At 38.1% G+C, this 26,893-nt stretch overlaps 13 protein-coding genes and 3 non-coding genes across 16 annotated transcripts, besides 2 other annotated features; 7 read left to right on the plus strand and 9 right to left on the minus strand.

The window, feature by feature from the left end:
* Positions 1–190: 190 nt before the first annotated feature.
* On the plus strand, positions 191–2,365 carry BCH1 (exomer complex subunit; the record flags this gene model as incomplete). The annotated part of the gene is made up of 1 exon (NM_001182744.1): positions 191–2,365. One exon carries the CDS (start codon positions 191–193, stop codon positions 2,363–2,365), a length of 2,175 nt encoding a protein of 724 aa, NP_013964.1.
* A 429-nt stretch (positions 2,366–2,794) lies between these two features.
* Positions 2,795–4,171, plus strand: DFG5 (putative mannan endo-1,6-alpha-mannosidase; the record flags this gene model as incomplete). Its single annotated transcript, NM_001182745.1, has 1 exon — positions 2,795–4,171. The coding sequence occupies one exon, from the start codon at positions 2,795–2,797 to the stop codon at positions 4,169–4,171; it is 1,377 nt and encodes a 458-aa protein (NP_013965.1).
* A 162-nt stretch (positions 4,172–4,333) lies between these two features.
* YNCM0033C lies at positions 4,334–4,405 on the minus strand. Its single transcript has one exon. It is a non-coding gene; the product is annotated as a tRNA-Arg (tRNA).
* A 298-nt stretch (positions 4,406–4,703) lies between these two features.
* Positions 4,704–6,119, minus strand: RNT1 (ribonuclease III; the record flags this gene model as incomplete). Its single annotated transcript, NM_001182746.1, has 1 exon — positions 4,704–6,119. The coding sequence occupies one exon, from the start codon at positions 6,117–6,119 to the stop codon at positions 4,704–4,706; it is 1,416 nt and encodes a 471-aa protein (NP_013966.1).
* Positions 6,120–6,371: 252 nt separating this feature from the next.
* Positions 6,372–7,682, minus strand: CUS1 (U2 snRNP complex subunit CUS1; the record flags this gene model as incomplete). The annotated part of the gene is made up of 1 exon (NM_001182747.1): positions 6,372–7,682. The coding sequence occupies one exon, from the start codon at positions 7,680–7,682 to the stop codon at positions 6,372–6,374; it is 1,311 nt and encodes a 436-aa protein (NP_013967.1).
* A 720-nt stretch (positions 7,683–8,402) lies between these two features.
* YHM2 (Yhm2p) lies at positions 8,403–9,347 on the plus strand (the record flags this gene model as incomplete). Its single annotated transcript, NM_001182748.1, has 1 exon — positions 8,403–9,347. The coding sequence occupies one exon, from the start codon at positions 8,403–8,405 to the stop codon at positions 9,345–9,347; it is 945 nt and encodes a 314-aa protein (NP_013968.1).
* Positions 9,348–9,666: 319 nt separating this feature from the next.
* RPL20A (60S ribosomal protein eL20 RPL20A) lies at positions 9,667–10,662 on the minus strand (the record flags this gene model as incomplete). Its single annotated transcript, NM_001182749.1, has 2 exons — positions 9,667–10,184; position 10,662. Coding segments are annotated over 2 exons (519 nt in total).
* Positions 10,663–10,738: 76 nt separating this feature from the next.
* YMR242W-A (uncharacterized protein) lies at positions 10,739–10,828 on the plus strand (the record flags this gene model as incomplete). Its single annotated transcript, NM_001184616.1, has 1 exon — positions 10,739–10,828. The coding sequence occupies one exon, from the start codon at positions 10,739–10,741 to the stop codon at positions 10,826–10,828; it is 90 nt and encodes a 29-aa protein (NP_878147.1).
* A 451-nt stretch (positions 10,829–11,279) lies between these two features.
* Positions 11,280–12,608, minus strand: ZRC1 (Zn(2+) transporter ZRC1; the record flags this gene model as incomplete). The annotated part of the gene is made up of 1 exon (NM_001182750.1): positions 11,280–12,608. One exon carries the CDS (start codon positions 12,606–12,608, stop codon positions 11,280–11,282), a length of 1,329 nt encoding a protein of 442 aa, NP_013970.1.
* A 1,083-nt stretch (positions 12,609–13,691) lies between these two features.
* YMR244W (uncharacterized protein) lies at positions 13,692–14,759 on the plus strand (the record flags this gene model as incomplete). The annotated part of the gene is made up of 1 exon (NM_001182752.1): positions 13,692–14,759. The coding sequence occupies one exon, from the start codon at positions 13,692–13,694 to the stop codon at positions 14,757–14,759; it is 1,068 nt and encodes a 355-aa protein (NP_013971.1).
* Positions 14,666–14,913: an origin of replication (ARS1327; Autonomously Replicating Sequence).
* A 45-nt stretch (positions 14,914–14,958) lies between these two features.
* Positions 14,959–15,273, minus strand: COA6 (Coa6p; the record flags this gene model as incomplete). The annotated part of the gene is made up of 1 exon (NM_001182751.1): positions 14,959–15,273. The coding sequence occupies one exon, from the start codon at positions 15,271–15,273 to the stop codon at positions 14,959–14,961; it is 315 nt and encodes a 104-aa protein (NP_013972.1).
* A 975-nt stretch (positions 15,274–16,248) lies between these two features.
* FAA4 (long-chain fatty acid-CoA ligase FAA4) lies at positions 16,249–18,333 on the plus strand (the record flags this gene model as incomplete). Its single annotated transcript, NM_001182754.1, has 1 exon — positions 16,249–18,333. The coding sequence occupies one exon, from the start codon at positions 16,249–16,251 to the stop codon at positions 18,331–18,333; it is 2,085 nt and encodes a 694-aa protein (NP_013974.1).
* A 218-nt stretch (positions 18,334–18,551) lies between these two features.
* On the minus strand, positions 18,552–19,555 carry SNR86. The gene has a single exon (NR_132248.1). It is a non-coding gene; the product is annotated as an SNR86 (small nucleolar RNA).
* A 237-nt stretch (positions 19,556–19,792) lies between these two features.
* Positions 19,793–24,481, minus strand: RKR1 (ubiquitin-protein ligase RKR1; the record flags this gene model as incomplete). Its single annotated transcript, NM_001182755.1, has 1 exon — positions 19,793–24,481. The coding sequence occupies one exon, from the start codon at positions 24,479–24,481 to the stop codon at positions 19,793–19,795; it is 4,689 nt and encodes a 1,562-aa protein (NP_013975.1).
* A 329-nt stretch (positions 24,482–24,810) lies between these two features.
* Positions 24,811–24,883, minus strand: YNCM0035C. The gene has a single exon. It is a non-coding gene; the product is annotated as a tRNA-Ala (tRNA).
* Positions 24,884–24,989: 106 nt separating this feature from the next.
* Positions 24,990–25,321: a long terminal repeat (Ty2 LTR).
* A 403-nt stretch (positions 25,322–25,724) lies between these two features.
* On the plus strand, positions 25,725–25,868 carry YMR247W-A (uncharacterized protein; the record flags this gene model as incomplete). The annotated part of the gene is made up of 1 exon (NM_001184661.1): positions 25,725–25,868. One exon carries the CDS (start codon positions 25,725–25,727, stop codon positions 25,866–25,868), a length of 144 nt encoding a protein of 47 aa, NP_878148.1.
* Positions 25,869–26,893: the final 1,025 nt, after the last annotated feature.

The following is a 26,893-nucleotide window of genomic DNA, read 5'->3' on the forward strand; positions in this document are numbered from 1 at the left end:
TCATGTTCTCTAATGTTCTTTTTCCTGCCTGCCCTTTCCTACATGGAAAGTTAGAGAAATGAGATCTACACGATAATGTAGTAACAAATGGACCCTTAAACATCTCAATTCATCTTCTTGAGAGCACTTTCCGCGCTGTATTGATTTTTAGAACGTGAAAAGGATAAACTGAAAACTTGAAGTCCTAACCATGTTGTCTCAAACCTCCATACCGGAAGTGAAAGAAGACGTGATAGGCTATGCGCTACACCAGAGGAGAGCCAGAGTGGGACAATTCCAAGACTTGGGTCCGCCTGATTTAATTACTTTGATCAAATCGTTACCTTCATCCTCGAGCACAACAACTGCTACTGCCTCCGCCAACGATAACGGAGCAACTTCAAACATCAATGGACAAGATCCTACGACCATAGTTACGGAGTTACATTCCCATGACAAATTAAAGGGGCAGATCGGCACTTTCTTTTACTGTATGGGTATCGATACTTCGGATCCAACTTCTATTACAATCTTTGCCAAAAAGATAACCGATCTTTTCTTAGACACGCCCCAAATTTGGTTTGGTAAGAAGAAGCACTTTCACGTATCGAAGATTTCTATCAGTTCTTGGAATGCGTTTAGGAAATATGATGTTAACATTATAGTTCACATTCCAGGAACTGTGCAAACCTACATTATAAATAGCGACGGTGAACAATCGCAACTTCCCTCCGTGGCAGAAGCGTCATCTGGCCGCAACTCACAGGATTTAAACGTCAACATGATTTGGGCGGAAACGTTTATGAGTGGTATTGTACGTGACATTATGATTATGAAAGATAATCGTGCGGATGGAGAATCCCAGAATTTGGTAGAAACACTAATTTTCAATCCATTTACCTCGGGTGAGTTGGAAGATGTTGCCAATAACTTTATTAAACTGTTCCCCTTGGTCTATGAAAAAGGTGTTTATTTAGATGCACCTACTCACGTTTTAAATCCCTCGTTAACCAATAATTATTTAGTGGAAACTTTAGTGGAAATAGTTAGGTTAACTAAGAGTTTGGAAGCATGTCGTAAAATGCTCAAGAAGTTAATAGAAATTCATCCAGAAGCAGTAATAATATTAATTCGTGTTTATTTTGCGTGCGATTTAGAGATAGATGCAGTTGACCTGATCAACGAGCAACTAAATTCCCCCTCTTCGTTCTTAGCCGACGATTCAAAGACTAGCCATATCCAGCTAATCTTCAAATCCGAATTATTAAGTATTCAAAGTGAATTCTTACTGGATGTCAAGAGAGATTACAAGCTTGCTAAGGAAGTAGCCATGGAGGCTGTTAACTGTGCACCAAACGAATTTAAAACTTGGTATTTATTGACTAGAATATACATTAAACTAAACGATATGTCAAATGCCTTGCTATCGTTAAACGCCTGCCCCATGTCACAGGTTAAGGAAAAATACGTTCTTAGAAGAATTGCGCCTATTACTTCAGATGAAAATCTTCATCTGCCATTACCATTGGATGCCTCAATTGAGGAGATTTCGTCATTGAACCCCATGGATGTCCAGTTGGAGCAAAAGTCCGCAGATCCAAACCTAGTCAATCTCTCTGCGTCAAGTTTAAAGTCTACTTTCCAACTAGCCTATAAATTATTGACAGAAATTGTCCAAATAACAGGATGGGAGCAGCTGTTGAAATATAGATCAAAAATTTTCGTTATGGAAGACGAGTACCAAGGCTCCACTTCTTCCATTGATGAAGCAGAAGTTCGCGGTAATGATATATCCAAAATGAGATCAAAGAGGCTATGCGAAAGATGGTTGGATAATCTCTTCATGTTACTATACGAAGATTTGAAAACTTACACCGATTGGCAATCAGAGCAATTGTATTTTGATGCTCAAAACAGTAAATATCACAAATTAACTGTTGAATGGGAATTATTCGGCCTTTGTGCGAAAAGACTGGGACATCTTCCAGAAGCTGCGAAGGCTTTCCAAATTGGGCTTTCCCAAAGATTTTCTCCAGTATGCGCAAAGAATCTATTACAGTTTTACATTGACGAGCATAAGCGTATTAGGAGGGATTCAGTCTCAGCAAACTCCGAGTTAACCTCTTCTCAAATATTGTCAAGTATCAATGACATCGACAGCTCAATCATCGATCTAGTAGTCAAGATTTGTTGCTGGAATCATCGTTGGTACATCGAGTTCTCAATAATATTAATAGATGCTCTGAGTGTTGCAGTACAAGATATGGGCATTACTAAAGTACATAATGAAATTGCCTCTAGATTTTCTGACCCAGTAGCCCAATTGATTGACGATAACATTCTAAATTTTCTGAAGAATTTCACGAATGACACTTTCGATAATTAGAAAAAGATGAATACAATCAATAAAAAGGTGAAAGAAATCAATTAACAAGAAACGGGTTATGTATTTTATGTATGATATCCTGGCATTGTCATGTATAGGTCACCTTCTTGGGGAATTTCCCATTTTCAAGTTATTCTGCCTCTAATGCGATAACCGTAATCTTAAATTGTTTAATTTCTTTTTCACAATCTGAGCCACGCCCGAAAAAAAAACAATGTAATCCGCGTAAAGCGAAACTGAGTATAACCCAAAAATAGAATGTAAATTAATGAAAAGCCCATTTCTCCAAAAGATCAGCTTTACTCAAATATCTAATTAAGTAATTGACTGTGTACATTGTCCTTTATCTCATTTTGAATCACCTTTATTAATTTTTGGTTGTTATATAGGACGAACAAATTAGAACGAAATCATATCCAGAACGCAGATATGATCGTCAATATTAGTGCGAAGATGATCTTATCGATATGCTTTACGTTTCTGTCATTTTTTAAAGCCACTCATGCCATGGATTTGGATACTACTAGCAAAACGTCAATTTGTGATGCGACAGCGTTAATTCAAGGTGGTATGCTGGATTACTATGAGGGTACTAGATACGGTGGTACCGTTGGGATGTTTCAGTCACCATACTATTGGTGGCATGCAGGGGAAGCATTTGGTGGCATGTTGGAAAATTGGTTTCTTTGTGAGAATGATACATATCAAGAATTACTATACGATGCACTATTAGCGCAAACTGGTTCCAATTACGATTATATCCCGTCCAACCAAACGATGGTTGAGGGGAATGATGACCAAGGTATTTGGGGTATTACTGTTATGGGTGCTGTCGAGAGAAATTTTACAGACCCCGGTGACGGCAAGCCAGGTTGGTTGGCAATGGTACAAGCTGTTTTCAACACCATGTACTCAAGATGGGATTCAGAGCACTGTGGCGGTGGTCTGAGATGGCAAATTTTCACTTGGAATAGTGGTTATAATTATAAAAATACAGTTTCAAATGCATGTTTGTTCCAGATTGCGGCGAGGTTGGGCAGATATACTGGTAACACTACATATTTGGAGGTTGCTGAACAGGTTTTCGACTGGCTAGTGGATGTCGGGTATGTGGTTCTTAACGATACTGCAAATGTCTTTGATGGTGCTGAAATTGATACAAATTGCACTGATATTACAAAAATTGAATGGACTTATAATCACGGTATCGTGCTTGGTGGTCTTGCATACATGTATAATGCTACAAATGGAACAGGTGAATGGGAGACCAGTTTGACAAAAATTCTAAATGGTGCTAAATCTTATTTCTTCAAAGATAGTATTATGTACGAAAGCGCTTGTCAAGACTATGGCACCTGTAACACCGATCAAAGAACATTCAAAAGTATTTTTTCTCGTATGCTTGGTCTTACAAGTGTCATGGCTCCCTTTACTAGGGACACAATTGATGATTTGATAAAAACAAGTGCTGAGGCCGCTGCAAAATCATGTAATGGTGGTACAGATGGGCATACATGTGGTTTAAATTGGCAGAAACAAACCAATGATGGCTACTATGGATTAGGTGAGCAAATGAGTGCTCTAGAAGTTATTCAAAATCTTTTAATTCATGACAGGCCAGCTCCATATAAGGAAGATAATGGCGGTACGTCAAAAGGTGACGCGAATGCCGGTATGAACTCATCGACCACTAACGTGCTACAAAACAATTTAAACATTAAGAAAGGTGATCGCGCTGGTGCCGCTATCATCACAGCAGTCATACTGAGTGTGCTAACTGGTGGGGCTGTGTGGATGCTGTTTTAAATGTGTCAAACTAGGCTCAAAAAAATTTTATTGTATTCTAATATTTAGGCTATCCTTTTCTTTCAGTAAAAATGTTTATGTGCTACATACAAAACCCTTCATGATCAAAAACTGATTAAAATTTAGAGAGGAACAATTGTTTTTAAAAAAAATACTAAAAAACACTCACGATGGGGGTCGAACCCATAATCTTCTGATTAGAAGTCAGACGCGTTGCCATTACGCCACGCGAGCTAGTCATATGTTTCTTTCGTCTTTTTCATCTGATGACATTCTAGTGGAACATTTATGGTAAGATACCGATTCCATTTTAAGGATTTCTATACCCTCGAGGAGAACTTCTAGTACATACATAATTTTATAGCTTTGACCAACAATGGAATCCCAAAAATTATCAAATTTTTTATCAAATATTCAAATATATCAAATATTCTAATGTTTTATAAACGTTTTATGAATGACATATATGCGATAATTATATGGCTAAAGAAAATCAATGCAAGTTCCATCATGGTTGTGTAAAAGGAACGTTTCAGCTTGTATCTGAGAATTTTCTTTTCTTATTCTTTTGTGAGGGATCTTTTAACACAGATTCACTCCTAGGAATGGCAGCTCTTTGTTTGGCGTAAAAATCTAACATTTTTTTGTCACGAAGAGCATTTTCTGCAGCCCTAATACCCGCAATTTTGATATTTCTGCCCACACCGGTCCCTAAAACTGTTCCATCACCTACTCTGCACTCAACTATGGAATTAGGATCAACTGCAGTGGGTTTTTTTACGGTAACATAATGTAGACGTAATGAAGCATAGCCAATCAAAGAGTAAAGCTGCCTTTTAGCATTCATATCAAGTTTATCCGTCTTCTCCAAGGCAACTTGATTACGGGTAGCCTCCTCAATGACAGGTTTGGCAAGCTTTCTTAACCATTTTCTTATTTTGGGCAAATTATTCCTTGGATCATCTTCCATCAAGCCGCCAATGTAAGCTTCGAACACATCTGCATACAGTTTTAGTTTGCCGTTTTGAAAATTGGAATTTTCATCCTTCAAGTCAAAATTTGTCTTAAGTTTCTCATGGAAATTGTACATTATTGACCATTGTTTGATCTGTTCGTTGCTTACCAAATTCATCCTTAATGTTGATAACTGACCCTCGCTGTAATCGGGAAACTTGTTATAAATAATTAATGTCATAACAGAATTTAAGATCGAATCGCCTAGGAATTCTAGTCTTTCATTATGTGCGTTGATCATTTCTGATCCAGACAAGTAAACTTTATCCTTTATTGTGGATTTGTGAATAAATACCCTGGCCCTAATCGCTAAATCTTGAATCTCTGGTAATTTTGGAGGCCATTTTGTTGCCTTGACGATATCACCAGCCTTTGTTGGGTCATAGCTATCTTCTCCTTCGTCTTCTTCTTCATCTTCCTTTTCATTTAAATTTTCGTACACATTTACATCTATTTTCTCTCGCTTTTCCCTTTTAACTTGTTCTAGCTTCTCTAACTTTTCCATATCAGCTTTACTGATTTCTTGCAATATAGGTTGCTTTTGTTCAGTATCAAATTCATTTTCATAATCAGTAATTTCTGTCAAAATTGCGTCTTTTTTAAGATCATGTAAGGTTTTTAATTCAGCTGCCAGTTTTAATTGATAACGTGATAGAGAAGGAAGTATCTGAACAGGCACTCTATCTTGATTGTTAACGGCTTCATTGTAAGCTACCAAATTTGGTGAAAGTTCAATTATTTTATTGTAAGACTCCACCAATTTTGTCACAGCATGTTCTAGTTGAATCACCTCAAGATATTTGTAATTTGATATCTTAAGGTTGCCTTTCAAAAGCGTCTTGGTATTGATATTTTCGCGCTGCTGTGAACCATTTTCGTTATCTAGTTTATTATCATTCTGGGTTTTCTTTTTACCTGCTACTTTTGAGCCCATTGTTTTGAAAAGCTTGTAAATAGGACAGTTTTGCTCTCTTCTATATGCGCATTTACTTGCCTCACTTTGATCGAGCAGGATTCTCCTGAGAGTGACTATATGACCTGATAATGAGATAAATTTTGCGATGAGCTCATGAAAAATTTCAGCATGGTTTAGGGCCGCATTTAAAAAAGAAAAAAACTCGTACGTGAGAAATAGTACCACATGTAAAATTTTGTAAAACTGAAGTACCTATGCGATATTTAGTAGTTATTTCAATACAGTATATAGTTGCTTCTCCGATTCCTCTTCGTTTCTCTCAAGTTTTTCTTCTGCGCTTGTCACTTCGGATATGTCTTCCTGGAAGTGATCTAACTTATGCTCTACTTCATCATCGATTTTGTCATCTTGGCGCCCATTTTCCGCATTCGCCTGTGTATCCTCTTTTGAATTTTCAAATTCAGGGGTTTCAAATGAGATCAATGCGCCAAAATAGTTTCTACCCTGTTTCTTGGACCTTGAATGGTGATTAGGGATTATTTTTCCGTAAACGTCGCCTTTTAAATTCGTTATATCCCAATTCAAGCCGGCAATTTTCAGATCAGGATATCCCGTAGGTAATCCAATGTCTTTCATCTTCATACACCATGGTGGTAGTTGACCTTCGGGTAAATTCATTATGGCACGAAGCTCTTGGCTAATTCTCCCCGGTCTCTTATGATCAACCATTCTTTTCCAGTTCGTTTCCTCGAAAAGATTCCTATTTTCATAATAGACGTCACCGAAGCATAACAAATGGTCAGGTTTCCAGTTGGCTCCTATCTTGAAAAACACATCGTGTAACTTCTTGTAATCCAAATCCAAGGCGCCCATTTTCGGCTGCACTCTTGCTCTTGAGGCCTCCTTTAGTGACTTTTCATCTTGACCATCCAGTCCGCTTTGCGGAAGCGTCGATCTCATTTGTTCTATATTTGTCTTCTTGATAATGTCAGGAAGTTCAAAAGGTCTTTTACCTAACAGAGAACGGCCAGATAGATATTCCTTCTTGGACTGCCAGTGGCTTGGAACAGGAATGACATTTTTGGTGCACTTAATTGACGCTAGTAAGCCTGGATATCTTGCGTCACAATCGTACCATTCTATAATTTGAGGATACGGTACCTGGCTTTTTAACTGCGAAAGTGAAGGTTTTTCAGTCTTCCTACGTTTTCTTGCCGATAGATGCTCCTCAATACCATCCGAGGGTGTATCCTCCAATTCATCTTCTGCTGTATGCTTTCTGTTCATAACTGGGTTTTTCTCAACAATAACGACATGATTGTTCTTTTCATCTTTCGTGATTTCCTTCGGCGTATCATTCTCTTGCACTTGAAATCGTTGTAAAACGTCTTTGAACTCTTTTTCTAACTTCGCATCCACTACCTTATTCGTCTTTCCTTTGCTGTTAGTCACCCCACCCTTTTTCTTTTGCTCAAGCCTTCTTGCATCAATCATGGCGGCGATCTCAGCCTTATTATTTACCACAGACGCATTCTTATTTTGGTTATTTCCGGAACGCTTCCTACTTTTGGTTCTAGCCATTTCACCACTATCTTTATGATCTGATGCTCTGCCTATAGATATATACTCTGTATGCTACTGCCTTCTTAATACCTTTCTAAACAATACCAATATACTGTATTGGATTTCTATATGGTTGAAAGTTATTATTCTTGCAATTATAGCCCTGTAATGAAGCTGCGTGATTGGACCTGTGCCCTCTTCTTCCATTACTTACCCTATCACTTTTCTTTCTCAAGACCTAGGTCCTGTCGGCAAATTCCGCTGCAATAACGCGAAGATCATGACTTTTTTCACTCAGAAGGCAGAGAATCACGATTGATAAAGATCACGCAAAAAAAAAAGATGATTGGCTAAATGCATAGGGCGACAAACATGGGCCCTTCTTTTGCACTCATGTTTTAGCTTCCTTTGTCCCATTGTGTAAACTTATGACAAGATATCGCACTCTAAAAAAAAAAAAGAAAAACGCATTAGCCTCTTGCATGGATCTTACCTTCTGTAACATTTATATATCTCGAGAAATCTACGGACATTTAAAAAACGCTGTCAATACAATCTTCTAGATATTCGGATTTGAATTTTGCAAAAAGTCCGAAGCTGCCCACCTCAAGTCATTGTTTCAACTCGCTTACGGTATATATATCTACTTTCATTGAGATATAAACAGCGCTGATACAATCTTTTTATATAAGTCTTTTGTACAAATAAAGCTAGGAAAAGCCCGACGTCATTATAGCTATGCCATCTACCACTAATACTGCTGCAGCAAACGTAATAGAAAAAAAGCCAGTCTCGTTTTCTAATATCCTATTGGGTGCCTGTTTAAACTTGTCAGAGGTGACTACATTAGGGCAACCTTTGGAGGTTGTTAAGACCACAATGGCTGCAAACAGAAACTTCACATTTTTAGAATCTGTTAAGCATGTCTGGTCAAGAGGTGGTATCTTGGGTTACTACCAAGGTTTGATTCCATGGGCATGGATCGAAGCCTCCACTAAAGGTGCTGTGTTGCTGTTCGTGTCAGCTGAGGCTGAGTATCGTTTCAAAAGTTTGGGGTTGAACAACTTTGCCTCAGGTATATTAGGTGGTGTCACGGGTGGTGTCACTCAAGCCTACTTAACCATGGGGTTCTGTACCTGTATGAAAACGGTGGAAATTACAAGACATAAATCTGCCTCCGCAGGTGGTGTCCCACAATCTTCTTGGAGTGTGTTCAAGAATATTTATAAAAAGGAAGGTATTAGAGGTATTAATAAGGGTGTTAATGCTGTTGCTATTAGACAAATGACCAACTGGGGTTCTCGTTTTGGTTTGTCCAGACTAGTGGAAGATGGTATCAGAAAGATCACCGGGAAAACCAATAAAGACGACAAGTTGAATCCGTTCGAGAAAATTGGTGCCAGTGCTTTAGGTGGTGGTTTAAGTGCTTGGAATCAACCAATCGAAGTCATTAGAGTTGAAATGCAATCTAAGAAGGAAGATCCAAACAGACCAAAAAATTTGACTGTTGGTAAGACATTTAAATACATCTATCAATCAAATGGTCTAAAGGGTCTTTACCGTGGTGTCACCCCAAGAATTGGTTTAGGTATCTGGCAAACTGTCTTCATGGTTGGTTTTGGTGATATGGCGAAGGAATTTGTCGCCAGAATGACTGGTGAAACCCCAGTTGCCAAACATTAGCGTGTATTGTACTATAAGTTTTTTTTAAAAAAATTAATTATTTAGCTTAGTCATTTTTTTTTTTTCTGAGGATATTGCTCTTATGCTGGGGTGCTTCCTATTTGTCTCAACTTGTTCTAATTGTACTAAGGTTATCAGCTATTTACTTCATGCAAACCTTAATATCTATAGATTCTTTGAAAGGAAGCCTTACCCATTTACCTCTGGCCGTTCATGAAATGTTGAAATTATTAAATTCTACAGAATTGATAATACATAAAAATAAACTATTAAAGTATCAGAAAAATATTTTATATCTTAAAATTCAAATATGCACAGTTCAGTAGAAAGTGGAAGGTCTCTTGTAGGAGAAAGTCTTGGTGGATTTTTGGACTCTGTGAGGCAATGGGAATTTCAAGTCCTTGGTCAAAAATTGCTTAACGTATTGTCTCTTGACGTCAGCAGTCTTTTCAATTTCAGCAACCTTCAAGATGTGAATAGATCTAAATCTAGCTCTGTGTCTGGCAGCCATGTCTTGGTATAAGGTTTCGACGGCAGCAACTCTGGAGACGTCTCTGATTTCCTTGTACATATTGTGAGTACCAGATCTGGAGTCGTATCTAACCCAGACACCGAAGTTCTTGACCTTGGTTGGATGAGCTTCGTTGATTTGGTTGATGGAAACAATTTCACCAGAAGCCTTCTTAACCTTGTGCAACTTTTGCAAGAAATACCAGTAACGAGACTTGGCAATAACTTCATTTGAAGCAAAGATTCTCATTCTGAACAACTTTGGTTCTGGAACAGATTCAGTTGGCAAACGACGGCCAATAACTTGGTATTCTTTAAAGTGAGCCACTGATAAAATAACAAGGATTTTCATGAAAAATCACAAATTTGAATGTTAGTATGAAGTCCATGTGACACATGAGAAAAGGGAAGCTTTTATGGAGGAGTTATTATCACATTCGCAAGGTCAGGTAATAGCCTTTTAGACATTTGAAAGATCCATGAAAGTTTAACTCAGGTGTTTCGTCATTGAACCAAAAAGAACCTATACACTTCTTTTGCAATCGTATTTCTAGGATGGATGGGATCATATTATTCAGCATGGTACAATTAACGTCGTTCATTTCTTTTCGGTCGTAACAAACTCGCTGTTTTCCTTGACATATTTAGAGTGTAATCCTAGTTGAACTATTTTAGTGGTGATAGTAGCTTAAGTTTTAAACGCAGTGTGGTCATTCATTTCATGATCGCTCCGAGCCTAGTTCTGCGATGTAGATGGCATTACTCTTCCATTTTTGTGGCATAGTTTAGTAGGTATTTACTCACTTTTTCCGCACTGTTTTTCCTTAAAAGACTTGAGGAACTATATAGATGCTTATGATTGTCCAAATTCTTCAACCTCAATGTTTAAAATGAAATTTGGCGATACCTTGCCACGGTCAGATTTTGGTACAGGAGGGAACAAGCAGGCGCCCGGCTTAGAGTTGGGCTAAGAGCATCAAATGTGCGCTGGATTCTGCCTCAATGCACTTAGTAAATTGCAGCAGGGTTTAGAGGGGAACGCTTATTGAGAAGCGGTATTCCTGGGCTGGTACCACACCGAAGTGAGCTTAATTTGTTTCCTGCTCTGCGCGCGCTGAAAAAAGTTAACTATTTGAGACATAAAAACGCTATTCTGGATGTATGGGGGTATTTTATGTTTGGGTTAAAAGTCTCAAAAAAAAGATGAGGAAGGATTGTGGCACATATTGCATACAAATTTTTAATGGAGATTTATAGCTAAAAGATAGCGTATTCATACATTGAATAACGCAGTTCTTGAGTTAGGAAGAACTGCCTTCTTCCTATACGTCTAAGAATTAATTATGTAAATAGTATATAGTTTATGTTCTCTGTAGAACCATGGGATAAATTCACCGACGGCTTCAGCCCTTTATATCTTTATTACAGGCAATTGGAAGTATTGCAGTTTACAGCGTCATCTACAATACAATTAGATGATGCTGTAGTAGCACCATAGGCAGTAGGTGAACGCTTTTTTCTACCATGCTCAGTGTTTCCATGGCTGTCAAAGGCTTCTTGAGACGAAGATGGTGAACCACCTGCTATGATAGAAAATCTTCTGCGAATATCCTCATTAACATCTCCAGAAACAAATTCTGGTTGAACAGTTGCAGAATGAATACCGTGTTGATGGAATATTTTTCTTATCAGCTTGGCGGAGCTCATGAATTTATCAGGTGCACAGTCTATTTGAACGTGGATAGATGCAATATATATTGATTCAGTTAAGTTCCAGACGTGGAAGTCATGGACCGCTATCACGCCAGGTACTGCCAAAATCTCTCTTTGAATCTGATCAGCAGAAATTGTAGAAGGAGTAGCCTGTAGTAAAATTCTTGAAGCTCTACGTGATAAGGGCAGAGCGGAAGAGAAAATAATAATGGTGATGATTAAAGAAACGATTGGATCCGAGTAATATCTCCAAGAATATTCAGTTTTCCAAATAAACAAAGCAGCTGCAATAACACCAATATTACCCAGAGCATCACCTAGTACATGTAAGAAGACACCATGCATATTCAAAGAGCGATGACCTGGTTTCTTCGATTCATGGCTGTGGTCATGATCATCGTGGTTCAATAAGGGTTGGCTTTCGTTTGATAATCTGTTTACTACTGATTGTGGCAACACTTCACCAATTTGCCCTGAGGGCCCAGGACTCGAAATAGCATCTTCATCGATGGCCAAATTATCGTTTGGAAGAGATGCATGAGAGTGGGAATGAGTCGCATTAGATTCTATGTCCAAATCGTTATTCCCGCTTTCCACAGAGCCATGAGAGTGTGAGTGCAGACTATCGCTGCCATGATCGTGGAACAAAAATAAACCTACGACATTAGAAATTAACCCTGCTACACCAACGTATAAAACCAACCTTGGGTTTTGAATTTCTTGAGGTTCAATCAATCTTTGTAAAGCTTCAATCATAATAGAGAAACACAGGGCAATAAGAAAAACAGCATTGATTAAAGCACCCAAAATTTCTGCTCTTTTCCATCCATAAGTGTATTTAGCGTCTGGACCCCTGTTTTTGGCCACATCCACAGCCCATAGTGCCACTAAAAGAGAGATGATATCATTCAACATGTGAAATGAATCGGCAATCAAGGCCAATGAATGTGACATATAACCTATGGTAATTTCCAATAGGAAAAAAACCGTGTCTAAGGTCAAAAGAGAGATGATTCTCAATTCTTTACCGGTGATCATGACTCTATTAGTTTCCTGGTATTCCTGACGGATATCGATAGGGAAAAATTACTGCGCCAAGCCCTTTAAAGTATCTTGAATGTTATATTCTTTTATGAAACTTTGAGCTCTGATGACTTTGCAATGAAAAGTTTTAGCTGATGCAGCAACCACCTCATTCCTCACCTTCAAGGCCATCTGAAGAAGGAAAACAGAGGGAGGGACGTTATTTTTCGCAAACAAAAACGGCATTTTTTTTCTTTTGAAAAATGAGGTTTTCCGAGGGTGTGTGGGTCTATGCCAAGAAATCATATTAGAGTTTTTGTTTCTTTAAGGTTGACCAGCAAAAACAAAAAGGAGTCACCGTTTATGACTTCCGTTATATGACATATATATTTTCGGCGTAGGTAGGGAAAGACAAATGCACTCACTACGCTGCGTCATGAAGAGAAAGTAGCAAGAATTTTTTTTGCTTCCTGGGAAGTAGGCTCAGCTAGTAAAAAGGGTTGTAGAAAGGAAGTCTGGCTGAACTTAGCCAGACGCCTTCCCCTTAGCAGAATGAATACTGTAGTCCGGAGATACATCAAGAGTCCAGAACTCAACGCAAAAGTTTATCTCATGGGACCTGCACCGATCTGCAAACCGAGATAACTTTCTTTTTATGTAGTAAAGATCTCAGTTTTTTTTTTTTTTTTTGAATCTGTAAACCTACCAGTGCCACGGCGGTAGTTTCTTTTTTCAAGTGGAAGTGCTTTAGTAGCAGCGGGTCCGCAAAGCATTATTGTTTCTTTTTTTTGATTTCTTCTTATTTCTTATTTCTTATTCTTTTTCTTATTCTTTTTCTTATTCTTTTTCTTATTCTTTTTCTTTTTCTTTTTCTTTTTCTACATCATCTTACTTAGCTACTCAGTCGATTTCATGGGCGATGTATCGGTGAATAAGAGAACGATATTTAATTTCTTTTTAGCTAGTTCTCTTTTTTTCACCTATAAAAATGCAACTACTTTCATATCATTTCCTTTCCCTCAAACAGGTGAGATAAAGATAGGACTCTTCTACTAAACATATATATTACTGAACGTCCCAATCGAATATCGAGAGAAAATGGTACTTTGCAAATTACTGACACCATATTTCTTACTGTCAATTTTGAGTGTCGGCGTGTTCACGGCGACCGCCGCGCCATCGCCCAGTATTCAAATGACGGAAAATACAAATCAAGATCATCATGAGCATGCCAAGCGTGGAGGAACGTGTGCGTTCCCTAACTACGATGGGATGGTCGCAGTACAAAAAGGTGGATCTAATGGAGGATGGGCTATGAGCCCTGACCAAGAATGTTCCTACGGTTCATGGTGCCCTTACGCTTGCAAACCAGGTCAACTAATGGGGCAATGGGACCCTTCGGCTACCACATACTCTTATCCTAAATGTCAAAATGGAGGTTTGTACTGTGATTCTAACGGTAACTTGCAAAAGCCAAACAGTGATAAAGACTATTGTTATGATGGGAAGGGAACCGTAATAGCGAAAAACAACGCTAACAGCGGTGACGTTGCATTTTGCCAGACCGTGCTTCCGGGCAACGAAGCTATGCTGATCCCAACCTTAGTCGGCTCTGGGTCAAAGCAAACGCTGGCTGTGCCTGGTACAGACTACTGGGCCTCCAGCGCGTCGCATTACTACGTAAATGCTCCCGGTGTAAGCGTAGAGGATGCATGCCAGTGGGGTAGTAGTGCAAATCCACAGGGGAACTGGGCCCCATTTGTAGCTGGTTCCAACATGGACGACAACCAGAACACTTTTGTAAAGATTGGATGGAACCCCGTCTACCTGGAATCGTCATGTCCGTTCAAGAACGTTAAGCCTTCATTCGGTATTAGAATTACTTGTGATGACGAATCACAATGTGAAGGCCTACCATGCTCCATTGACCCAAGTTCTAATGGAGTCAACGAAGTGACAAGTTCTGGCGGTGGTTCTTCCGGGGCTGGTGGTGGAAACTTTTGTGTTGTCACCGCCAGAAACGGCGCCAAGGCCAACATCGAAGTTTTTGATGTTGGTAGCGGCTCATCTTCTAAAGGCAAGAGAGAACTGAATCCGCTAGACGTTATTACCACAACGGTCACCGAGACCAAGTACAAGACAGTCACCGTCACTGCCAAAACTTAGCGCGGTTTTTTCTACCTTCCCTTTTTTCATCTTTTTGTTATATATATATACAGAGACACTCATGCGAATTTTCGCAAAACGAAGAAAAAAACATAAAATTTTCGTTTGTATCTACATGACTATCCTTTAATTATTACCTTTCTGTCAAATGTTTTATGGGAATATATATGTTAATATGAGCCAATAACTCACTAAAAACTCACTGATTTCGTTCCCTCTGTTTAGCTTCCTGCTCGATTCTCTTGATGGTCTGCTCTCTCTTAAAGTCGATGACCCTCTTCTCCTTGAAGTACTTGATCCAGCTATGGGCGCAATTCTCCTCAAATTTTTCATTTTCCACCTTGCAGTGCGACTTTATACTCTTGCTATTCTTGGGGTCCATTGCGTCCAAGATGTCTGCCTTGTCCAAACACTGGAAGAATGCGTCCCTGGACTCCCAGCACAACTTTCTCTGTGAACGGGTATTAGGGGGTTGTGATTCCTTTTTGCCACCATCAAATGAAAATAAGCCCATCGCTATATTACTACTATTCCTTTCTGTATATTCGTGTATCTATGTTCCTGCGCAGCGCTACAATAGTACCCGTCTATGTATGTATGTATGTATGTATGTAGGCGAATCTTCTCCCCCATTCTACAAAGCAGCACCTACCACCGCAGCACCGTTTCACATGTCCGTCTCTTTTGTTCAGCTCAGCTACAATCGTCAATCGCACTTTCTTCCGCGCGGGCGAGCCCGGTTTTGTTGGATTTGCTCAGGTGCCAATATACCATCAAGGAACGGACAGGGACCTGACAATACAATAGGCCATTTACATCACAATGCACAGGGACAGAAATTTATACACGATAACAATACCAACTAAACAAAAATATCTCCCGAGCCGATGCTTATTCCGCGGGTTCGATGCCGAAATAATTGTTGCATACGCTTTATCCAACACGATGGAGCGTGTTGGGCGCTTAAAGAAGAGACTCACTAAACTGTTCGGCTTTTTGGCTGCGCGTCTTTGCCGTTTCCCAACAAAAAACAATCATACTTAGTAACAAGAAAGACAAAAGCGCAAACCGAACCGCCCAGCTCAACCATCTTCGCCAAGTAGCGGCAAACTTATATAAGCTCCAACGATGTCCCCATCAATTAAGAACCCTCGATTGTCGGCGATCTATTTTTCTATTCTGGGTGTTTCTCGGCCTTCGTTCATCTCGTTCTTTCTACTCTTAGCCCTCATCTTTCTCTTCTGCATTCTTTTCACCTCATTAAGAACATTCGCGGCGCCGCTTTACCCCAACAAAAACAGCCCATCTTTTGTTCTACCTCTTTCAGATAAGGCTCAACAGATAGACAATAACTGATCATTCTTTCTTTTGTTTGCAACCCCTCTGAGTTGACATAAAAGCGAGAATACAAAAGAACCAGCATTAGTAACACATCATTTTTTTCTCTGTTCTTCACTATTTCTTGAAAAACTAAGAAGTACGCATCAAAATGACCGAACAATATTCCGTTGCAGTTGGCGAAGCCGCCAATGAGCATGAAACCGCTCCAAGAAGAAATATCAGGGTTAAAGACCAGCCTTTGATTAGACCCATAAACTCCTCAGCATCTACACTGTACGAATTCGCCCTGGAATGTTTTACCAAGGGTGGTAAGAGAGACGGTATGGCATGGAGAGATATTATAGATATACATGAGACGAAAAAAACCATAGTCAAGAGGGTGGATGGTAAGGATAAGCCCATCGAAAAAACATGGTTGTACTACGAACTGACTCCCTACATAACCATGACATACGAGGAGATGATCTGCGTAATGCACGACATTGGACGTGGGCTGATAAAGATTGGTGTTAAACCTAACGGTGAGAACAAGTTCCACATCTTTGCCTCTACTTCTCACAAGTGGATGAAAACTTTTCTTGGTTGCATGTCACAAGGTATTCCTGTGGTCACCGCGTACGACACTTTGGGTGAGAGCGGTTTGATTCACTCCATGGTGGAAACAGATTCCGTCGCCATTTTCACGGACAACCAGCTGTTGTCCAAATTAGCAGTTCCTTTGAAAACCGCCAAGAACGTAAAATTCGTCATTCACAACGAACCCATCGATCCAAGTGACAAAAGACAAAATGGTAAGCTTTACAAGGCTGCCAAGGATGCTGTTGACAAAATCAAGGAAGTTAGACCGGACATAAAAATCTACAGTTTCGATGAAATTATTGAGATAGGTAAAAAGGCCAAGGACGAGGTTGAATTGCATTTCCCCAAGCCTGAAGATCCAGCTTGTATCATGTACACTTCTGGTTCCACTGGTACACCAAAGGGTGTGGTATTGACACATTACAACATTGTAGCTGGTATTGGTGGTGTGGGCCATAACGTTATCGGATGGATTGGCCCAACAGACCGTATTATCGCATTCTTGCCATTGGCTCATATTTTTGAATTAACCTTTGAATTCGAAGCGTTCTACTGGAATGGTATCCTAGGGTACGCCAATGTCAAGACTTTAACCCCAACTTCTACACGTAATTGCCAAGGTGACCTGATGGAGTTTAAACCTACCGTAATGGTGGGTGTCGCCGCAGTTTGGGAAACAGTGAGAAAAGGTATCCTGGCCAAGATCAACGAATTGCCCGGTTGGTCTCAAACGCTTTTCTGGACTGTCTATGCTTTGAAAGAGAGAAATATACCATGTAGCGGCTTGCTGAGTGGGTTGATCTTCAAGAGAATCAGAGAAGCAACCGGTGGAAACTTAAGGTTTATTCTGAACGGTGGGTCTGCAATCAGCATAGACGCCCAAAAATTCCTCTCCAACCTTCTATGTCCTATGCTCATTGGATATGGGCTAACTGAGGGTGTGGCTAATGCCTGTGTCCTGGAGCCTGAACATTTTGATTACGGTATTGCTGGTGACCTTGTCGGAACTATTACAGCTAAATTGGTGGATGTCGAAGATTTGGGCTATTTTGCCAAGAATAATCAAGGTGAATTGCTGTTTAAGGGTGCACCCATCTGTTCTGAATACTATAAGAATCCTGAAGAAACTGCTGCGGCCTTTACCGATGATGGCTGGTTCCGTACCGGTGATATCGCTGAATGGACCCCCAAGGGACAAGTTAAGATCATTGATAGAAAGAAAAATTTGGTTAAGACCTTAAATGGTGAGTACATTGCATTGGAAAAATTAGAATCCATTTACAGATCAAATCCTTACGTCCAAAACATCTGTGTCTACGCTGATGAAAACAAAGTTAAGCCTGTCGGTATTGTGGTCCCTAACTTAGGACACTTGTCTAAGCTGGCTATCGAATTAGGTATAATGGTACCAGGTGAAGATGTCGAAAGCTATATCCATGAAAAGAAGCTACAGGATGCCGTTTGCAAAGATATGCTGTCAACTGCCAAATCTCAAGGCTTGAATGGTATTGAATTATTATGTGGCATTGTTTTCTTTGAAGAAGAATGGACTCCAGAAAATGGCCTTGTTACATCCGCCCAAAAATTAAAGAGAAGAGATATTCTAGCGGCTGTCAAGCCAGATGTGGAAAGAGTTTATAAAGAAAACACTTAAAGGAAGACATAGTTTTTTACTTTCCCCCCTGCCCTTCATAAACACTACGTTTCATTTTCTAAGAGCATCAATTTGCAAACACCTGAACTACTTGCACAATACATAGTTTCTTCTCCTACAGATACAGTTAATAATTAATAAATAACATTACACATAAACATGTTTAAGTTTCATTTCAGCAAGACAAGATTGACATTATTAAGCGTGATCTAAACTATGAATTTCTCCCGGGTATGAAACTACATTCTACTATTGATTTTAATAGATGAGCGATTAAACGGGATATTTGAATTTATGACTTCTGTAAACCATCGAATGCCCCAACTTTTAGTAATCAAACATGCACCGAAAACAACCATATCAATCAATGTCTTGCTTCATTCTTGATTTCTCATCTCTTTCTTTCCTTCGTAATTTCACCTTCTCCCTCCGCTCCTTTTATCGAAGAAACATCGTATTACAATTAACAACGCATTGCACTATAGTACACCAAGTTTGAAAATAAAAACCTCGCCCACGTTCATTTATGCAACAAGAAAAAAACTCCCATCACAGTTAGAAAGCAATGAATAAAAGCCATGCGTAATAAATACATTCAGAGAGGATGACGATAAAAAAAGAAAAGAAATCACGAGGAGAGTAAACCAATATAAAAAGAACAAATTCAAAAAATTTTCTTATAATAAACCTTAACATGGAGTTTCCGTTAACACACTATATGGAAGCGAAACGTGTGAATCAACAGAATCAACCACAGCATATCATAAACCTGAACATAGACACGACTGAAAAACTCAAACGTGCTATACCGCCAAGCAGAAAATCCATTTGCTCCTACTTTATTTTCTACGTCTCCTTGCAATCTCCGTTCCATTTTATCATCCTCCCTCAAACTGAACACACCCCTCCACCAGGATTAATTCATAGCTTCCGTCATGCTACCTGAATATTTTAGGGTCCGGTCACTTAAAAATGAACGCGTTCATAGCAAGGCACATATATCCAAAGTTAAAATGAACAAAGTGCATCGCATAGTTGTATATGCAATACAATCAAATTTCCTCAAATAAAAAGAACAATTGAGAGAATGAAAAAGGAAGAAAAGAGTGATAATTTGAGAAAAAAATAGCTAAACAAAACGATAAATGATTTTGATTGAAATATTTCGGTGCAGTCCTTTTCCGAAAATTGGGGACATTCAATAGAATTTCATCAATGGTTATCCCTCTTTTAGTAGCTAAAAACTGAAAACAAGGCCTGAACTAAAAACCATTCTTCTTTCAAGTTCGATTTTTATCCTGAAAAAATCCTGAAGAGAAAAAATTTCCAGAATATCCGGGTGATGGGCTGGATTGGCAAGGTATAGGGCTGGATTGTATAATTTGTAAGAGAGCACAATAATAAAAGGAACTTTGTTTAAAAAATGTAGTACATTTATATGAAATTTATATGCGATAGTCTACCTTCTAAATGGAATTTCACTACGGCATAATGGACATGTATTGTTACCCGATGATCGAAACCACTTGTAAAGACATGCTCCGTGGAACTTATTTTTACAAGTCGGACATGTCTTCGAAGGTAGTTTCCTATCCACGGCATGTAGTATAGAGTAACATATGGCACATTCCTCGAAACCAGAAAATTGTAAGTGCACATTTTTAGTAAACAACTCCAACGAATCCAAAACGGATCCATTCATGCCTGTAATTACATGTTGTGTAGACATTATCCATTGTTTCCATTTTTGTTCACTTATACCAACTCTAGAGACGCCATTAACTTGGATATTTGTTAAAGGGTAGTTTTTTGGTAGTTTGAAGGAAATCTCCAACTTTTGGTCGTCAATCAAATAGCTTGCCTTCACTTCATTAGTAATATTATTTAATTTAATAGTCAAAGCATCATCATTAGAAGTCAGGCGGTCCATCTTAGAATTGATATCGTCAAATTCATTTTTGATCAAAATTGGGGAGATGAACTCTGAGACAAACTTTTCAATATCATTTTGTAATGTCCTATCTTTTATATTTAACCACCAAATACTCGTTAGACAACCGACGTTGTTAAACAACTGATAAAGTGTATGGCCCAAAAGTTTTTTACATTCTTCAAATATGTCTTCTTTATAAGGAGAGAAATTATTGCCGACAATGTTGTATTCCGAAATTTCCTTGGTGTCGACCTGTTTCCAAAACTCAGTATCTCTTAAATCTATTTGATCTGTTATGAAATCAAACATTCTATTGATTAAACCAGCTTCCTTTAATTGTTCAATAAATATTTGTCTCATATTATAAGACGTATCTTTGAAGTACATCAGTATCAAGTGCCAATACCATAGATATTTAATAAATGAATTTTTATTCTCGTATTCAAGGTATTCTTTTGGCACCTCATCAGTAACTTTTTGTAATAATTTTTGAGGTAGTTTAAATTTTGAGTTTACATCATTATCAGATGCACTACCATCTACGTCTGAGCCAGTTTGTTTTTGAATCCTCAGTTCATACTCAATTATAATATCCTGCTGTGTTTTTACCACCAAAGAACCCAACAAAGTAGTTAATAATCTTGATTGATTAATATTACTACCGATATCCTTATCATTCAATACAACCTCGAATATTCTTTTGTATTGAGATTCTAACTTTTTGAGTTCCATTGAGGAAATGACCTTGTACAATTTCTGGTAGAAGAGTGTGGATACTTGGTTATTTCTTTCTTGATTAAAGTTGAGAAACATCAGTTCAATCAAATTTTCTTGAATTTCATCACCATATTCTGAGATTTCCTCGCCATTTTTGGAAACGCCTTGCGACAATGTTTCATATAAGTTCAAACAGGAAGAGCGAAGTTCTAACAAATATAAAGTGTCATCAATTTGACACATCGATAGAGAGTCTGCCAGCAACCTTTCCGAAAGTTCAAAAGCTGTTATGCCCATATCTCTGACTCCTTCAAACCTCATCAGTTTGGTGAAAAAATCTAGTAGTAACAATCTAACGGTGCTAAAGCTAGGCTCGTAGGCAAGATCACTATCCAACCATTTTAGTATTGAACGGAATATCATGTTCAGTCTCTGCGGTGCTATAGGAACAAACTGTTTATCTGCCTGTGGGATATCCAGCAGATTATTTAAAAGAGCTAACGACTTGAATTCTTGATCGACAAGTTCTACTTCTCTAATCCCAATCAATTGAGATGCCAGCAATGTCCTTAATTTCGTTATCTCATCTTTTGAGTTGGACCTGTTAAACATCAATAGTAATATAGCACATAGGAGATAATCTTTATCAGTAGATTTTTGATCCCTCACAGTTTTCGTGACAAAACTTTCAACCGATGCTAATAGCCCATTTAATGTGGTGGATGAAACAGTATCAATGCTGTTCAATAGAACCTTATATAATACTCTTGAATAATAAAAAAAGTAGACAGAATTACTTTCAGCAATATCAAAAGTAAGCATAGCATCACCACCATTAGCAGGCTGAATAACGTTTCCAACAATATCAGAAAAGTTCAAATTTACTTTGCCATGTTTGAAAAAGGTATGCCCAAAATCATAGTAAAGATCATTTGGTTCCTCTGAAAGGCAATTATAATCAGTGACGAGCTCAGAAACTACAGTTATAAATGCAACAATATGGTTATTAACGCGCTCTGGAAGAGCATCAAGTAGGGCATCTAAGAATAGAGCATACCTGATGAGCTTTTGCATATTTTTTAAATTGATAGGCTTATCATCTGTAAGGAGCAAATGCGTGTTAGTACTTAAGCTGCTCACTAAGGATGACCTATAATCAATTGCTGGCATATATCTGGCAAAAACTTCGATTGCGTTAGCGGGAAAAAAAATCTGAGAAGTATCGTTGCAGCCATTAATTAGCTCCACGGCGTGTGTGACATATTTTTCTTTTGCCCCGGGGCTGAAATAAACCTGAGCATGTTGCAAAATCACTTGGGCCAACTTATTAGCGATTTCAGAATTCCCTTTAGCCAACTGTAATGACAACTTGAATAGTTTCTCATTAGTGTCTTCTGAAACTTCATACAATGCACAAGAAAGAAAATCGGTATTCAGCAATAACGTTGAAAAAAAAGTTTCATCTAATTTAGACAAAACAGCACAAAATTGTTCAACTTGGCCATTGGCAACTGCGCTTCGGTAAAGTGTGGTGATAGTCCTTTGATTTAAAAATTTATTATTACCTTTAAATATTTCCCCACTGTCGTCAAACTTATAATTTTTCATAAAGTCTTCAATGTACAATTCTAATTCTAGGGAATCTGATTTCATTAATTGTTGATAAATATCATTGTCCAACTCATTCATTGTGGCTAAAATTATTGTCTTTGGTAAGTTAAAAGAAAGCGCAACGATAAAAAAGTCTTCCAACGAAGTAATCGCGTCAGTATTCATTTTGAAAAATTTGGAGTTTGAGTACTGTGCCATGATACCAGCAAAGTTTTGATATGTTGATTCTTGGACCAACGTTGGAATTTCGTTTATAAATTTCCCTATCTTCCCATTCAAGAAAATCATATCTGAATCTAAAAAGTAATTGAGAGCATCATATACACCGTCGTATTTGTTGAAAACATTTGAGGGATCTGTTTCGATTAATTGCACAAAAAAATCGAATAAACGACTAATTGCGGATTCGTTATTAGGAGAAGTAACCAATAAAGCAAAAAGATTCTTCTCAAAGCTCACCTTTATTTTTCTTATGTCTTCGTCTGAAGTGAAGTAATCTTCAATCTCTCTCTCCCATTTATCGGGTGGAAAGACGCCACTAAGAGTCTGGTTCAGTTTTGTGTACTCAGATAAAGATTTCCCGCAAGACAGAGAGTTAAAAATCTCACTTTCCACCATTTTTTTCACTCTTTCTTCTGATGAATCCTCAGCGAACTTCAAAAAATTTGTCCAAAACTCATTAAGAACCTCAGCGCTGTTTCTCGCAGAAAAGCCCTTTTCATTCAGTCTTTGCACCGATTTTTGCCAAAATGGAAGCCATTCAAGATAATAATCAAGAAAACTGTGTCTTTTAGTCGAGCTGTACAATGCAAACACAGCATTGAAAAATCCTGGCGATGGTGAAGTACGGGAAACCGATAAAAATTTGAGTACTTTTTCTTTAGAAGATTTATCGTATGACCATATTGTCCCATCTTCATAGTCATCCAAGGTAGCTAAAAGGTTCAGTATTGATGGGAGAACAGGGCATACTTTTAGAATATTCTTTGACGTAATATGAGTCAACGATTTCAATAGTTTTTTCACCGCTAACTTCATTATATTTTTGTGGGAAGGCATGTAACCTCTTGTATAAAGAACATCAATCAATCGAAGAACTGTTTCGTAGGCATTTGTATTTTGCCCATTTTTTAAGTTAAGTAGTTTCCAGATTGACTCATCAGAAAGAATCACCTTAAGACTGGAAGAATTACGTTCTGAGACGTCTTTGTTATGAACAAAAAGCTTAATCAGCAGCAATACGGCACTTGCTATAACTCTGTGGTATCTAAACTCAGATTCTTCTTTACTGGAGTAACGTTCATCAGAAATGGTATCTTCATTCTCGTTTACAACAATCTCCTTTACTAAATTCAATAGTTGTTCTTGAAAAACAGCCCATAAGGCGTTAATTTTTGCTGGGTCTTTGTTGAAACACTCTGTTAATTCATTAAGAGAAGGTTTGGAAACACTATAATCGAGTTCGCATGTACCGAGAAGTATCAAAGGTATAAAATCCTTTAAAAACTTCGATATTTTCTTCCGAAGGCTTTTGACAAGCATTATAGTAATTTGATGTGATTGCAGTCTGATGACCTTGTAATCACTAATTATCAGTTTAGCATATATCTGCGACCAACAAAGAAGAAAAATGTCATTGAAAAAGTACTCATTCTGGTTAAAGTCGCTGATCAAATTGGAAAGATCCATTAAAGCTTTTTCTTTTGTAGTTTCATCTCTTTTCAGAAGAGATTTGAAAATGAGTTTCAGCTCGTTCGAGTACAAGGAGTTTAAAAGACTTGGATCCGGCAAACCATCAAAGTAGTTTAAGGATATTCTAACACCATTATGGCCGAGCCCTAAATCTGTGTTATACTGTTGAAATGTATTGATTCCACCAAACGACATTAAGAACCAACTATTGCTTGAACTTTTTTTGATGGCTTAGCAGATTTGAACTATTAAGAAGGACTTCTTCAGTATTGTATATATTGAAGAAAACCATCTGAAGTTGCAACATTTGAATTTTTCCTATGACGTTTTTTTTCCTCGCTTCATCAATATTTTTCAGTTTTCCATGTTGGGGCATAATCTGGGTTAACTCGAATTGACAAGTATATAGTCAAGCTGGAGGTAAGAAGTACGTAACATTTAAAGAGCATTGTGACGATATTCTGTTCTTGATTAACTATAATTTTAAATATGAAGTTACACTAATTGCAAAGTAGCAAAAAATTTGGACGAGTCCGGAATCGAACCGGAGACCTCTCCCATGCTAAGGGAGCGCGCTACCGACTACGCCACACGCCCATTTCTTATTGTAATTTCTAGCCACTGTAAAAAGTGAAATCAGTTTAAAATGGAAGTGTCTATCAAAACTTACTATCCACTATCAAGTAATTACTCATGATTGTCGTGTTGGAATAAAAATCAACTATCATCTACTAACTAGTATTTACGTTACTAGTATATTATCATATACGGTGTTAGAAGATGACGCAAATGATGAGAAATAGTCATCTAAATTAGTGGAAGCTGAAACGCAAGGATTGATAATGTAATAGGATCAATGAATATTAACATATAAAACGATGATAATAATATTTATAGAATTGTGTAGAATTGCAGATTCCCTTTTATGGATTCCTAAATCCTCGAGGAGAACTTCTAGTATATCTACATACCTAATATTATAGCCTTAATCACAATGGAATCCCAACAATTACATCAAAATCCACATTCTCTACATGTCGGAAGAGGAACCACCTACCCCCTATAGTCTAGCATCCATCTTATTACATATACGACGTAGAAATATGGCATAAAGGTAAAGATTTAAAAGCTGCCATCAAATTTAATGGGGGTGGAACGCACGACTTGATAATGCAATAGGATAATGAGTGACAACATATAAAGTGGAACGAGAAACCATAATATTATTATGAAGAATCATCGATCCTTTTATGGATTCCTATATTTTCGAGTAAAACTTAAGGTATATTCGGTATAAGATAATGTTGTCCAAATTGTATTGTTATGGAAATGGTATTCAACAACTATCTCAAAAGTCACCTATTTCCCGTGCTTTTCGCATTCTATCACCTGTATTATTATATTGCATGATATCAAAAAGATGAATCATTCAGTGTAAATGGCACACAAATGTGCAAGTGCCAAGCTATTGAGTGGAATAATGGCCTTGTTATTTAATGGTAAGAGCCTTCTGAGGCCAATCTGCCTTCACGTACACAACCACCTTGTTAGTAACAGTGATACCAACATAGTTTGGCCGTGAGGCTAACCTTAGTGGTTTATTGCAATACTCAATACTGTTCTTAGACAATTATCCAACCATCGCCATTAAATGATAAAAAAATAAATTGACTGCTTAATTTTGCTGATACAATGCACTATATTATCGGCTGATGTAATGGTATTGTTATTCAACCTCCTCTCGGCATTGCAACATACTAATAGCCACCCTAGGGTGTCATTAGCATGCCTATACCGAGGCATACGAAAGCAACTAGCCATCAATTCCATCACCCTGTCATTCAACTCCGCTTCATGATCAGGACAGTTTGCACGTTATCAGATAAACTATGATACCGCTATTATTGAACTCTCTATGATATTCTATGAGCGTTTCTATTAAAAAGCTTGAGAGAACAGTAGGTTCCACTTGAGCTACATCTGGGTTGATAGTAGGGTCTGACATTGTTACTGACTGACATTCGCATAATTTGGTACCGGTACAAGCTTTGGCACATGTTCGTGATACCTTCGTCTGGTTTATTCATTGGCGCCAGTTCTCCCATTTTGGACGATTCTTTTCAAACAAGGTCTTAGGATTCGACGACGTGCTAGCTATAGCACAAGGCCAAGAATTAACCCAAAAACTGTATATTGTCTCTGCCTCAATGCTATCCGAATATCAAGCCCGCAAATATGGACAGATAAATCCAGTCTACCATATAGTACTCTGGATTCTTCCGGAATCAACTGCTGACTTTCTATATATGTAGCCGCATCTACGTGTTCAGATAGTTTTTATCACGCAGGTTGCCGTTTATACTTTGTTTTCTTGGAAGTATCTCGAGTAACAGTGATGCTCAGTCTCGTTTAGAAGAGTGTACCTTCCCGGGTTCCTAGGCGCTGATGCTGGTAAATTCTAGTTGGTTCTTGACATTTTTCAAATAATCAAATCATCTCATTTGCGATAGCAAATGTACAACGTGTGAAAGTAAAGAAGTTCATAGTATATGGGCTGTTCAAATTCTTGTTCACTGCGTTTATAAATAATCTTTCTGGCAAGTTAGA

This window comes from Saccharomyces cerevisiae, chromosome XIII (genome assembly GCF_000146045.2).
Source record: "Saccharomyces cerevisiae S288C chromosome XIII, complete sequence".
Classification (NCBI taxonomy): domain Eukaryota; kingdom Fungi; phylum Ascomycota; class Saccharomycetes; order Saccharomycetales; family Saccharomycetaceae; genus Saccharomyces; species Saccharomyces cerevisiae.